The following is a 14,306-nucleotide window of genomic DNA, read 5'->3' on the forward strand; positions in this document are numbered from 1 at the left end:
GAGGTTTTAAGACCTGAGAATTTGAAGCATTTGTCAGCATCTAAACACTCCAGAGAAACTGGAAAGACAGCTCAATAATAACTAGTGATGATCTATATCATCACTGCTATATATCTTATATAAAATAACCAACGCTATCTCACGACCAATTCGTACGAATTCGTACGAATGATAAAAAGATGGCTAATTCGTACGAATTCGTACGACCTCACTCGTACGAATTTGTACGATTTGTCTAAACCCACGTGATGGGTAGGTTTAGGGGCGGGGTCAGGGGTAGGACATTCGTATGAATTCATACGAATTGGCCAATTCGTGTACGTTTTCCCGTGAGATCGGCTTGAAAATAACTGACACAGTCCAGTGGCCTAAAACAAGAGGAATCGTGCCAGAGCTATTTAACACAACAAAACAAAAGTTTGTTTGTTTTTACAAATGCCAATTTAGATGGTGAAATTCTTTCATTCTCACTCCCTTTTGCAGACCAACAGAACAGAATGCTTGTTTTATATGTTTTAAGAATTTCAGTTGTTTTTGTCTTACGATCAAGGTTATTCTTGATGGACCGAATGTTGCTTTGGTTGCTTTTCAGTTGTTGGTAATTTAATGTTAAAGCAAATGCCTAAACCTCACCCTGAGTAAATATTTCAAGAGTCTGCAACGTATTGTAGAACAAACCCGAAGAGGCAGTGATTAGACGAAACCACCAGATCAACTCATTTGTTTAACATGGGCTTCTGCCAAAATACCAGTTACTACACTTAACAAACAACTACAACCAAATGGCAAGTTACACACTGAATTAAACTCAACTGAGAAAAGAAAAACTCAAATGAAAACGTTATCACTTGTTTTATTTACAATTTTGAAAAAGTAATTCCTTCAAACAGTATAAGATAAAAAAAATAAAAATAAATCACTAAATATTGCTCAATAATATTTGTTTTGAAATAAAATTGGCTTCATAACTTCTACATACATTCTCTTTGACAAAAACAGATTTTCTCTCATAGTCTACTGTTGGAGTGAAATAAAGCACTGTGAATGAAGTGTTGACGGTAACCTGAGGTTATTGAGATATCTCGCGCGTCACAGAGGATCTGCTGTATTTGAGGTAAAGGTGCAGCGGGAATGTATGAAGATGAGATCAGTATTGTTTCAGGACTGCTACTCCTCCCTTTTCCAGACATCATGTGTGTTGGGTTTGCTTTTACGTATGAATGTTCAAATAGCGAAGTCTGAGGTAAAAGAAAAGTTAAGGTATAAAATCAGCGTCCTTCAGGTCCCGCCCTGCACGCGAGTTATTAAAGTTCGAGAAGCTCGACGCCTCCATCAGTGATCATAACTCACAGAACATCTCACACACGGGTAAGAAACACTTTAAGATTATTTTAACATGGCTGTTAACATAGTGAGTTAACATAATGATATCTGTAGAGACAGATACATTTAATGAGGTTACATTATACAAAGATTTAACAGATGAGGTAGCCTATATTCCAAAAATGAGAAATGTCATGATTCTTCGATGTATTTTTTAAAGTACACTCTTAGATTCAAAAGGGTTCTATTTAGAACTCTAGTGTTCGTGACTGAATTTTAAAGAACCTTAATGCCAAAAAGGTTTTATGAGTAATGTTTCAAATGACTCTATAATTCTTAACGGGTTTATTTTTTCTTTGTGAAAAAAATGTTTACTAGTTGTTTAATTCATAACATTTTGTTAAATAAGAACTGAATTCAAACTAAATTAATTAATTAAAACTAAATGTATAAAATAATCCCATGATGGAAGCCCTAATTGTGAAGTCGATGATGATGGAATTTGATACTCAGTCCTCAGTTTCAGTGTTTAAAATCTGCTCCAGTCACTGGAAACAGTGTGGAAGTGTGTTCAGTTCAGTCTTACAATGTTTCAGCTAGTCGTTAAATGTGTCCCCGGCATTAGATAACACGAATCTCAGAACTAATTGCACGTTTATGAGCCAGTTTTAAATGTACCTTTAACCAATCAACTAATTGTTTGCTTAAAATGTGTTTGCGCTATCATTCTTTTAAATAAATTACTGTTTACTTTGATATTTCGTTTTATAATGGAAGTACATTCATTAAAAAAAAAAAAAAAATATATATATATATATATATATATATATATATATATATATATATATATATATATTTTTTTTTTTTTTTTTTTTTTGGGAACCACAATTCCTTCCTTCCTTCCATTTGGCAATGTACAAAAATAATTAGTTTGAATAATTTCCTGCTTTATCTTTTATATTTCTCATAGCAGATTCCACATTTTATTGATTGAATATTATATATTCTTTTGAATATACGAATATTGTATGGTTTTGGTCACAATAATTAATCAATTGAAGTATTTTTATTTTTTTATTTTTTTATTTTATTTTTTTGTCTTTGTCTATCCTGAAAGATATGTGTTGATGTGTTATCGGATGGTATCACAATTACTCAACCTTTTCAGAGATCCAGACTAGGGAATGACTACTGAACTTTTTAAAAAACATATTTTTTGTTGTTGCCAAATTACATTGTCTACATTCACATTCAGTTTAGGGGATGAATTCTGAGGATCCATCAATTTCTGTAATTTTACACTTTGACATACTGCCGTTCAAAAGTAATGAAAAATAAGTCTCTTCTGCTCACCAAGGCTGCATTTATTTGATTAAAAATACAGAAAAAAAAGAAGAAATATTGTGAAATATTATTGCAATGTAAATCAGCTGTTTTCTATGTGAATATATAGTGAAGTGTAATTTATTCCTGTGATCAAAGCTGAATTTTCAGCATCATTACTCCAGTCTTCAGTGTCACATGATCCTTCAGAAATCATTCTTATATGATGATTTGATGCTCAAGAAACTTTTATGATTATTATCAGTGTTGAAAACGGTTATTTACATTTTTAAATCTGTGATCTTTGAGAAAGTTCAAAAGAACAGCGTTTATCTGAAATAGAAAGCTTTTGTAACATTAAACACTGCCGTTCAAAAGTTTGGGGTCAATAAGAATTTTAATTTTAGTTTTTGAGGGAAAGAAATGAAAGAAATCAACAAAAAAAATGTATCAAGGATGAATTAAATTGATCAAAAGTTACAGTAAAGACATTTATAATGTTACAAAATATTCTACTTCAATTAAATGCTGTTCTTTTTAACTTTCTATTCATCAAAGAATCCTGGGAAAAAAGTTTACACAACTGTTTTCAACATTGATACCAATAATGAATGTGTTTTTGAGCATCAAATCATCATATTAAAATGATTTCGGAGGGATCATGTGACACTGAAGACTGGAGTAATGATGCTGAAAATTCAGCTTTGATCACAGGAATGAATAATTTTTTTTTTTAAATATATCAAAATAGAATACAGTCATTTTAAATTGTCATAATATTTCACAATATTACTTTTTTTAATCTTTTTAAATTTTTTTTTTATAAATGCAGCCTTGGTAAGCAGAAGAGAATTATTTAAAAAACATTACAAATCTTACTGATCCCAAACGGTACGGATTTGAACGGCAGAGTAGTTCGAAGGTCAGGAGGTGTATAGAATGGTTGCAGAAGTCTGTGTGTTGTATATATTGTAGTGCAGGTGTGCACATTCAGTAAGACTTAAATTTGTTCATCTTCGGAACACAAATGAAGATATTTCTGATGAAATCGGAGAGATTTCTGTCCTTCCATTGACAGTCTACGCAACTACCACTTTGACGAAAAGTTCATAAAGAGATCATAAAGCGGTTTAGTCCAAATTTTCTGAAAAGACAAAATGCCTTTATATGATGAACAGAATGAATTCAGGCTTTTATTCACATACAAACATTCATCAACAGAAACAGAAGATCTTGCTTGATTCGCATGTGTTACGCAGCACGTTTGAGCTTCCAAAAGAAGCAGTGAGGTTTGTTCTCGTGTGTCAAGCGGGTACGGTTGAGCTTTTGTTTATGTTCTCTGATCAATTTTTAAACGTGAATACACGTCTGTTCATCACATAAAGACAATTTGGACTAAACTGCTCAATTCAAATGGATTAGTTTTACAATCTCACTATTAACTATTTGAAGCGTCAAAGTGGTAGTTGTGTAGATGTTGCGTTCATTACAAATATTTTCATTTGTGTTTGGAAGATGAACGTAAGTCTTACGGGTTTGGAACAACATGAGGGGTGAGTAACCCTTTAATCAATACTCAAATGTTAGTGTTAAGATGAAATTGTTTATGGTAAAGTGCCATACAGTTGTCATTACCATATTACATTAAGTACTACTTTAAGTAAACAAGTAAATTGAGGGAAATAAATTACGTAGAGCCTTTAAGATAACATCTGTCTGTCATTAATGGTCAGATTTTAAATTGTCCAAATTCTTTTTGTTGTTGTTGATTATACAACCTGAATTACTTTCTTTTCATTTTTAATTACAGGTTACAAAAATTGAGCTGCAAGATTAACACATATAAATACCTAAAGATCACAGATGGGGAGAAAATGGATCTATGTGGCTATCCTGGGGATAGCATGCATGATGCTTGGAGTCAAGGGGCAAAATATAACAACCTCTAGCCCTCTCAACATGACCACCTCTTCCAATATAACCATGAACCTGACCGACACAAGCCATCCCAACATCAGCACCAACCTGACCATGACCCCCCCTCCCAATATAACCATGAACATGACCCAAACAAGCCTTCCCAACATCACTACCACCCTGATCATGACCCCCCCTCCCAATATAACCATGAACATGACCCAAACAAGCCTTCCCAACATCACTACCACCCTGATCATGACCCCCCCTCCCAATATAACCATGAACATGACCCAAACAAGCCTTCCCAACATCACCACCACCCTGCCCATGACACCCCCTCCCAATATAACCATGAACATGACCCAAACAAGCCTTCCCAACATCACCACCACCCTGCCCATGACACCCCCTCCCAATATAACCATGAACATGACCCAAACAAGCCTTCCCAACATCACCACCACCCTGCCCATGACCCCCCCTCCCAATATAACCATGAACATGACCCAAACAAGCCTTCCCAACATCACCACCACCCTGCCCATGACACCCCCTCCCAATATAACCATGAACATGACCCACACAAGCCTTCCCAACATGACTACCACCCTGATCATGACCCCCCCTCCCAATATAACCCTGAACATGACCCACACAAGCCTTCCCAACATCACTACCACCCTGATCATGACCGCCCCTCCCAATATAACCATGAACATGACCCACACAAGCCTTCCCAACATCACTACCACCCTGATCATGACACCCCCTCCCAATATAACCATGAACATGACCCACACAAGCCTTCCCAACATCACTACCACCCTGATCATGACCCCCCCTCCAAATATTACCATGAACATGACCCACACAAGCTCTCCCAACATCCCCACCAACCTGACCATGACCCCCCCTCCCAATATAACCATGAACATGACCCACACAAGCCCTCCCAACATCACCACCAACCTGACCATGACCCCTCCTCCCAATATAACCATGAACATGACCCAAACAAGCCTTCCCAACATCACCACCACCCTGCCCATGACACCCCCTCCCAATATAACCATGAACATGACCCACACAAGCCCTCCCAACATCACCACCAACCTGACCATGACCCCCCCTCCCAATATAACCATGAACATGACCCACACAAGCCCTCCCAACATCACCACCAACCTGACCATGACCCCCCCTCCCAATATAACCATGAACATGACCCACACAAGCCCTCCCAACATCACCACCAACCTGACCATGACCCCCCCTCCCAATATAACCATGAACATGACCCACACAAGCCCTCCCAACATCACCACCACCCTGCCCATGATCCCCCCTCCCAATGTAACCATGAACATGACCCACACAAGCCCTCCCAACATCACCACCAACCTGACCATGACCCCGCCTCCCAATATAACCATGAACATGACCCACACAAGCCCTCCCAACATCACCACCAACCTGACCATGACCCCCCCTCCCAATATAACCATGAACATGACCCACACAAGCCCTCCCAACATCACCACCAACCTGACCATGACCCACCCTCCCAATATAACCATGAACATGACCCACACAAGCCCTCCCAACATCACCACCAACCTGACCATGACCCCCCCTCCCAATATAACCATGAACATGACCCACACAAGCCCTCCCAACATCACCACCAACCTGACCATGACCCCCCCTCCCAATATAACCATGAACATGACCCACACAAGCCCTCCCAACATCACCACCAACCTGACCATGACCCCCCCTCTCAATGTAACCATGAACATGACGCACACAAGCCCTCCCAACATCACCACCAACCTGACCATGACCCCCCCTCCCAATATAACCATGAACATGACCCACACAAGCCCTCCCAACATCACCACCAACCTGACCATGACCCCCCCTCCCAATATAACCATGAACATGACCCACACAAGCCCTCCCAACATCACCACAAACCTGACCATGACCCGCTCTCCCAACATGACCGTGACCTACACAAGCCCTCCCAACATCACCACCAACCTGACCATGACCCCCCTTCCCAATATAACCATGACCCGCCCTCCCAACATGGCAACCAATATAACATCGTCAGGCTCTAATACCATGACCAGCATCAATAATCAACCACTAGTAAGCCAGGTTCTTTTTCTTGTTTAAAAATGGAAGTAACAATCTTGACTGTTAAAGTGAACGTTCTTTTAAAGGGACAAAAAGTACTTTAGTAAGTTATTGCATTTATGTTTTTGTTAAAATTAAATTTGACTGTGTTGATTGCAGGAAATTACTGGCAGGGATAGCTGTAGGAGGGATAGGGCTTGTTTCTCCGCTCCACCCACCTGTAATCCAGGTGCACAAGGTTCCTGCTATTTCCTCTCCACAAGAGGAGTAAGCGGAGCTGCAGATAATTTTACCTTTGAGCTCAGTGGCGAGTCAGATGGTTACATCGCAGCTGGTCTATCTCAAGACAACAGCGTAAGAGATCAAATCAAATTGCTTTTAAATCATATGTTTAATTTAAATCAATATAATAAGAATATTTCAGTACTTTAATCTTAAACTTCTGGTTTACTGACTAATTTTCTTTTCACATCCTTAGGGTCAAACTGGCACCATCTATGCTTGTGCCAACATCAATGGTGCACTGAAGTTCATCCGTTCCACACTGAACAATAAAATACTGACTCAAGATAACACAGTAAGGAACTTTTTCAGAGAGCCTTGCCTATAAAAACATATGGCAATATTAGCAACAGAGATTCTTAACAGAAAATAATAATAGTAGTATATAAAAGCATGGAAGGCTTCAAGGAAAATCCCAGTTCTAGTACTATCAACACTGGTCTCAAAAGGTTGCCTCCAAAATCTTTCTAAAGATGCAATAATGCATAAAAAACAATTAAAATATACTGGATCACAGCACAGTATATGACACCTCATATGCAGTTTCTGTGCCATCTTAGCAGTGTAATATTAAGTAGCATTACTTCTGTTCTGCTGCAGTTCATCCCTGGAAGTTTCCGTGGCTCCCTCAATGGAAGAACAATTCAATGCATTTTCACCGCTGCAGGTCTCGGAAGCAGCGGCGCCGCCCGTGCCGCCCGTGCAGCAACCACAGAAACTTTCATCTCCGTTGTAACAGGCAGGATCTCAAATGGTGAGTGCAACACATTGATCAAGTAAATGACTGACATTTTGTTTTGTAGTAAAAGGAAATCATTTTCTTCCATCTACTCCTTTACCAGGTTCTCTGGATTCTCCAGTCACTGTACTGGCCACAAATGCGTCAGTGGACTTAAGCAACCCTAACAGCACAGATGTTTCAGTCATAATAGCCAGTACAAATGCCACTGCATCTACAGTTACAGCAACACCAAACAACACTACAGTTACAGCAACACCAAACAACACTACAGTTACAGCTACACCAAACAACACTACAGCTACAGCTACACCAAACAACACTACAGTTACAGCAACACCAAACAACACTACAGTTACAGCTACACCAAACAACACTACATCTAACGTTACAGCTACACCAAACAACACTACAGTTACAGCTACACCAAACAACACTACAGTTACAGCTACACCAAACAACACTACATCTAACGTTACAGCTACACCAAACAACAATACAGTTACAGCTACACCAAACAACACTACAGTTACAGCTACACCAAACAACACTACAGTTACAGCTACACCAAACAACACTACAGTTACAGCTACACCAAACAACACTACAGTTACAGCTACACCAAACAACACTACAGCTACAGCTACACCAAACAACACTACAGTTACAGCTACACCAAACAACACTACAGTTACAGCTACACCAAACAACACTACAGCTACAGCTACACCAAACAACACTACAGTTACAGCTACACCAAACAACACTACGTCTAACGTTACAGCTACACCGAACAACACTACAGCTACAGCTACACCAAACAACACTACAGTTACAGCTACACCAAACAACAATACAGTTACAGCTACACCAAACAACACTACAGTTACAGCTACACCAAACAACACTACAGTTACAGCTACACCAAACAACACTACAGCTACAGCTACACCAAACAACACTACAGTTACAGCTACACCAAACAACACTACGTCTAACGTTACAGCTACAACAAACAACACTACAGTTACAGCTACACCAAACAACACTACGTCTAACGTTACAGCAACACCAAACAACACTACAGTTACAGCTACACCAAACAACACTACGTCTAACGTTACAGCTACATCAAACAACACTACAGTTACAGCTACACCAAACAACACTACGTCTAACATTACTGCAACACCAAACAACACTACGTCTAACGTTACAACAAGACCAAACAACACTACAGTTACAGCTACACCAAACAACACTACGTCTAACGTTACAGCTACACCAAACAACACTACAGTTACAGCTACACCAAACAACACTACAGTTACAGCTACACCAAACAACACTACGTCTAACGTTACAGCAACACCAAACAACACTACAGTTACAGCTACACCAAACAACACTACGTCTAACGTTACAGCTACACCAAACAACACTACAGTTACAGCTACACCAAACAACACTACGTCTAACGTTACAGCTACACCAAACAACACTACAGTTACAGCTACACCAAACAACACTACAGTTACAGCTACACCAAACAACACTACAGTTACAGCTACACCAAACAACACTACGTCTAACATTACTGCAACACCAAACAACACTACGTCTAACGTTACAGCAAGACCAAACAACACTACAGTTACAGCTACACCAAACAACACTACGTCTAACATTACTGCAACACCAAACAACACTACGTCTAACGTTACAGCAAGACCAAACAACACTACGTCTAACGTTACTGCAACACCAAACAACACTACGTCTAACGTTACAGCAAGACCAAACAACACTACATCTAACGTTACTGCAACACCAAACAACACTACGTCTAACGTTACAGCAACACCAAACAACACTGCATCTACAGTTCCAGCAAACACCGGTACAACAATTGTAAGTGTGAACAGACTGGAGAGCCAGTTATATTTTTCTTGGTTAAGATGATCTATGTTGTTTTTTGAAGTGAAAGGTTTAGTGTTAGCAAAGTCAATGATGTACTGACTACAGTATTGTGTGATGGTAAATTGCTATAATATTTAATTTTTAAGTTAAACTCTTCAGTTTACATTAGATTTTAGGCATTTTTTAAACATTCTCAGCAGATAAAAAAATTTAATAAAACGTATCACTGCATTTCATGGCTTGTGTGAACATAAAATTGCAGGATAAGGTCACCAGGGACAACTGTAAGAAGGACAGGGCATGTTTCTCCACTCCAGCCACCTGTGATCCATCTACTTCCAATAGCTGCTTTTTCGCCTCCACAAGAGCGGTGATCGGAAGCTCAGACAATCTCACTTTTGAGATCAGCGGGGAGTCGAATGGTTACATCGCAGTTGGCTTGTCTCGAGACAGCAAGGAGGTCTGTAAAAGATTTTATTTATTTCTGATGTCCACATTTAAAAATCACTTTTGTTAGAATGTGTTTTCAAAGCACCAAATCTGAGATTTGGGTTCTCTGACTTATTTACCTTTGCTTCTCATAGGGTGATGGTGACACCATCTATTCTTGTGCCAACAACAATGGTACAGTGAAGTTCATCCGTTCCACACTGAACAACAGCATCCTGGCTCAGGATAACACAGTAAGACTCCTTTCACAGAGCTTTTTCTCTGAAATCCTCTGCCAAGGTTTGCACAGATGATTCTTGGCTATAAATTACATGGTTATGAACAACAACAGGGAAGGCTTTAACGAAAAATGTAATGGTGCAAATGTATATTAGACAGCAGCGAGCAAAAAAGCGAAATCCAGAGTGGAGCTGGAGGGTTAATAGAATGCTTTGAGGTGGAGGAGAACTCAACTCACCCTAAGCCCTACATTGTAGAAATATATATTTTTTTAAATGTTACTTTTTTTGTCTTGCAGTTCAGTCCTGGATCTTTCCGTGGCTCTGTGAACAACAAAAAGATTCAGTGCATTTTCATAGCCACAAGTCTCAACAGCAACACCCGTGCGGCAAACACAGACACTTACCTCTTCTTCTTCACTGGCAACTTTACAGATGGTGCGAGCGAAATTTCAATTATTGAAATACTGAAAGAGAATGCAGATTTTAATTAATAAATTACTGACAAAATTAAAACATTTTCTTTATTTCCATTTCCTCAGGCACTCTGGGGTCTCCCGTCACACGAATGAGTACAAGTGCGCCAGTTGATCTAACCAACACGAGCAGCTCAGATGTTGCAATAAATACACCTGATACAAATACAGCCTCTAATACTACCACTTCTTCTACTATTACAACTACTACAACAAAACCTACTACAGGAGGGAGCATCGCACTGCAGCATGTAACATCTCAGGGTAAGAACTTGATCCTGCCACATCAGGGGCTACTCACTGCAGAGCCGATAGGTGGAGCTTGTCGTCTAGGTCCGCCCCTTTGGATGTAATGGGTGGAGTTTGAAGGATCAGCCATGCCCTAGCCCAGGGGTCGGCAACCCGCGGCTCTAGAGCCGCATGCGGCTCTTAAGCGCCGCCCTAGTGGCTCCCTGGAGCTTTTTCAAAAATATGAAAATGCAAAAAATATTTTTTGTTTTAATATAATTTCTGTAGGAGGAAAAACATGACAAACATTCTTAACCCTTTCGCACCTACGATCGCATCGGTGTGATCAGAACAGTCAGTACATGACGTGATCAACTGCTAAATTCAAATGTGCTCTCGCGCGTTGGCTGGCGCTGAGCCAGAGACAGGCGCGCTCAGAGCTGTCATATATCACAACTTTTCAGTGTTTTCAACCACATAATGTTTATTTTAGGTTTCAGACATATAACGTTAAGTACTAAAAAAACAATACATTTAGAGTTTGTAAAATACACACTGATGTTAAAGGAAGAGGCAATAATCCTTTCCATTATAATTAGACACGTTTTATTCATATCAGATACACATTGTGTAAGTAACTTTAAAGTTTACTCTATTCTTCTCCCAGTTCACCAACCACTTACTTTGATGAATTTCGGGAGAAGTGGATGAATTCACGTGTTGTAAATCCAACAGATCCGATTCTCTGAACTGCGTCTGCGGCCATCGCGCATACAGCTCAACTAACGCGATCGTTATGGTGTTTAAACAACAAAATACTTCCACTTGCATATATTTGACAATCGGAATATCAGATATTTCATGCCATATCTAACAAATTTGTGAAAATTTTGAATAAAAAAGGAAAAATGACATAAAAGCAGATCATCATTCATTCAGCTCTGTTGTTGCTGCGGTGTGTCACGTGACACGAAATGACGCGTCACCTTGGAAACCATAAAGTGACACATTATAAATAACGGTCGCCTTGAAAAACTTTTACAAATATTTTAAACTTACGTGTGAAAGGTTTAAAGTTTTTCCACGTTGTAAAAATAATACACAAATAAATAAAACGTAATACATTAAAATTATAATGGAAGTTAAACTTAAAGCACCATCGTACAGCAGAGTAGTCACGTGGTGCGTCATTCTCTCCAGGATGCGCTGCAGGGAAAATAAACATTTAATCATGAATGCTCATTATGTATTTGTAGGCTACTTATCATTTTGATACTAGGGGGCTAATAAAGCTAATATAGACACTTACAGCATGTGATGCCTTCATTATAAGGCTTATATAAGGCTTTTAATTTTTTGCGGCTCCAGACAGATTTTTTATTTTTTTTCGGGTCCAATATGGCTCTTTAAACATTTTGGGTTGCCGACCCCTGCCCTAGCCCTAACATAACTAGGTCAAGCTCCACCCATTAGGTCTACAAAGGTGGAGCTGGATGTCCTTTGGATCTGCAGTGAGCACTTAAACAGAGTAACACAAATGACTGCTCTTTAGTTGCTAAATTCATATTAATTTAGGCGCTGTTTACACGACACCGTTTTCAACTAAAAACGTAAAACTTTAAGCGTTTTGGCCGTTCAGTTACACGACACCGGCGTTTTGGGCGCCTGAAAATGCAAAGTTTTGAAAACGGGTTTCAAAGTGCACCTTTCTGAAAACGGTCTCCGTGTAAACAACAAAAACGCAAATCTCTGAAGACATGCGCATTACGTGTTCAGTCTATGGTGTTTCATCGCCATCTAATGGCCTGGCAGCAGAATACAGGGTTTTTCATTCGTTTTCGCGGATCCGTGTGAATGGCAATGTCGTCATCTGTACGCGGAAAACTCCAAGGAAAAACTACTCGTTTTAAGCATAACATTGTCTAGATTAGACTAGCATACTGTATAATACAGGTTATACATAATGACCTCAGCATGAGTCCTTTTTTATTTCTTGTGCTTTTTAATAGTCCTTTGTTAAATAGTTTAATTATTCTCTTTTTCTTGTCTTTTTCCAGCTGCTGTGATCATTCTCTCAGGGATCCTTGCAGTCCTCCTGTTGTAAGGACGCTGCCGGGACATGTCTTTCGCTTTATTAAACTGGTCGATGAGCGCTGAATGCTTGATGAACCCAACACTAAAGTATATGTAATTCAGCACATTTATACTTATATAAAGTGCAATATTGTGACTCTGGAAATATGAAGCAAGGATCTGAAAATATGGGGAAGAGGGAAATACGTCATTTATTTAATCTGTGTGAGAAAGAGTGTGTGCATGAGACCGTGTGTGTATTCTGCAAATGTACTGATACTGGCACAAAGCGGGCTGATGAGGATTTGTAAAATCGTCTGTTAATGTAATGGCTCACGTGTGATGCCACCAAGTGGCTAAAATGTCTAGCAATAGCTGAGAGGATTATTTTTAAATGTCTTTAATTTATTTTGTAATGAACGTACACTGCTGCCTCAAAACATTGATTGCCTGTGAGTTTTAAATTAAGTCAGTTGTATATTTTCTGAAGAAAAGAGTTATGCATAATAAAGTCATTTACATGTTCAAGTAAACAATCAAATTGGCTATATCAGTGTTTATTAACCGGGGTATACCAACCCAAAAATGGGTCAATGATGACAGCATGAAAAGAACAATGCTAAATGCAAACTAGTAGTAAACTAAATAACAGGCTAAGCAGGAATGGAGAAACACTTGCCATATTGTTGGTAAGAGCTGTGCGTCAATCAACCTCTACAGAATTTCACCACTAATTTTATACAAGTGTGGGATGATCAAAAACCGTGAACAAAACTAGGCCAAACATTATTTTTTTTTATTTTTTTTTAAATGATTCATTATTTTAGTGATGTGTTGGGTCACCATAATGTGCCCTTATATAAATATTTTACCTTACAGGAATATTCCGTTCATTTTAAAGATGATATTAACACTATTTGAAACCTGTTCTTGTCTTTACATAAGGGAAACCACACGCTGTGATTTCTTGCCAACCCTCTAATGTTTTTGTAAACTTTGTAAAATCCAAATATAGATTGTAGATAAAACAAATGTTATCTATATGATTTACAGCAGGATTCCTCAAATCCTGCCTTAGATTAGACACTGTCAGCAGAGTTTATCTCAAACTCACCTGCCCGCATTCTTCTAGTAACTCTGAAGACATTCACTAGATTGTTCAGGTGTGTTTCATACGGGGTGGAACTAAACTATGCAGGGCAGGGCAGGGCA

The 14,306-nt window shown here is 38.9% G+C and overlaps 1 protein-coding gene across 1 annotated transcript; it reads left to right on the top strand.

Annotated features, from left to right (window-relative positions):
• The first annotated feature begins 1,130 nt into the window (after positions 1–1,130).
• Positions 1,131–13,635, top strand: LOC309483576 (uncharacterized protein). The gene is made up of 11 exons (XM_082149468.1): positions 1,131–1,368; positions 4,457–6,720; positions 6,868–7,062; positions 7,187–7,285; positions 7,591–7,744; positions 7,833–9,640; positions 9,912–10,109; positions 10,234–10,332; positions 10,617–10,755; positions 10,860–11,057; positions 13,079–13,635. Exons 2-11 carry the CDS (start codon positions 4,510–4,512, stop codon positions 13,123–13,125), a joined length of 5,148 nt encoding a protein of 1,715 aa, XP_082005594.1. The 5' UTR covers positions 1,131–1,368; positions 4,457–4,509; the 3' UTR covers positions 13,126–13,635.
• The last annotated feature ends 671 nt before the right edge of the window (positions 13,636–14,306 follow it).

Source organism: Leuciscus leuciscus (assembly GCF_965113295.1).
Source record: "Leuciscus leuciscus genome assembly, chromosome: 2".
Taxonomy (NCBI): Eukaryota; Metazoa; Chordata; class Actinopteri; order Cypriniformes; family Leuciscidae; genus Leuciscus; species Leuciscus leuciscus.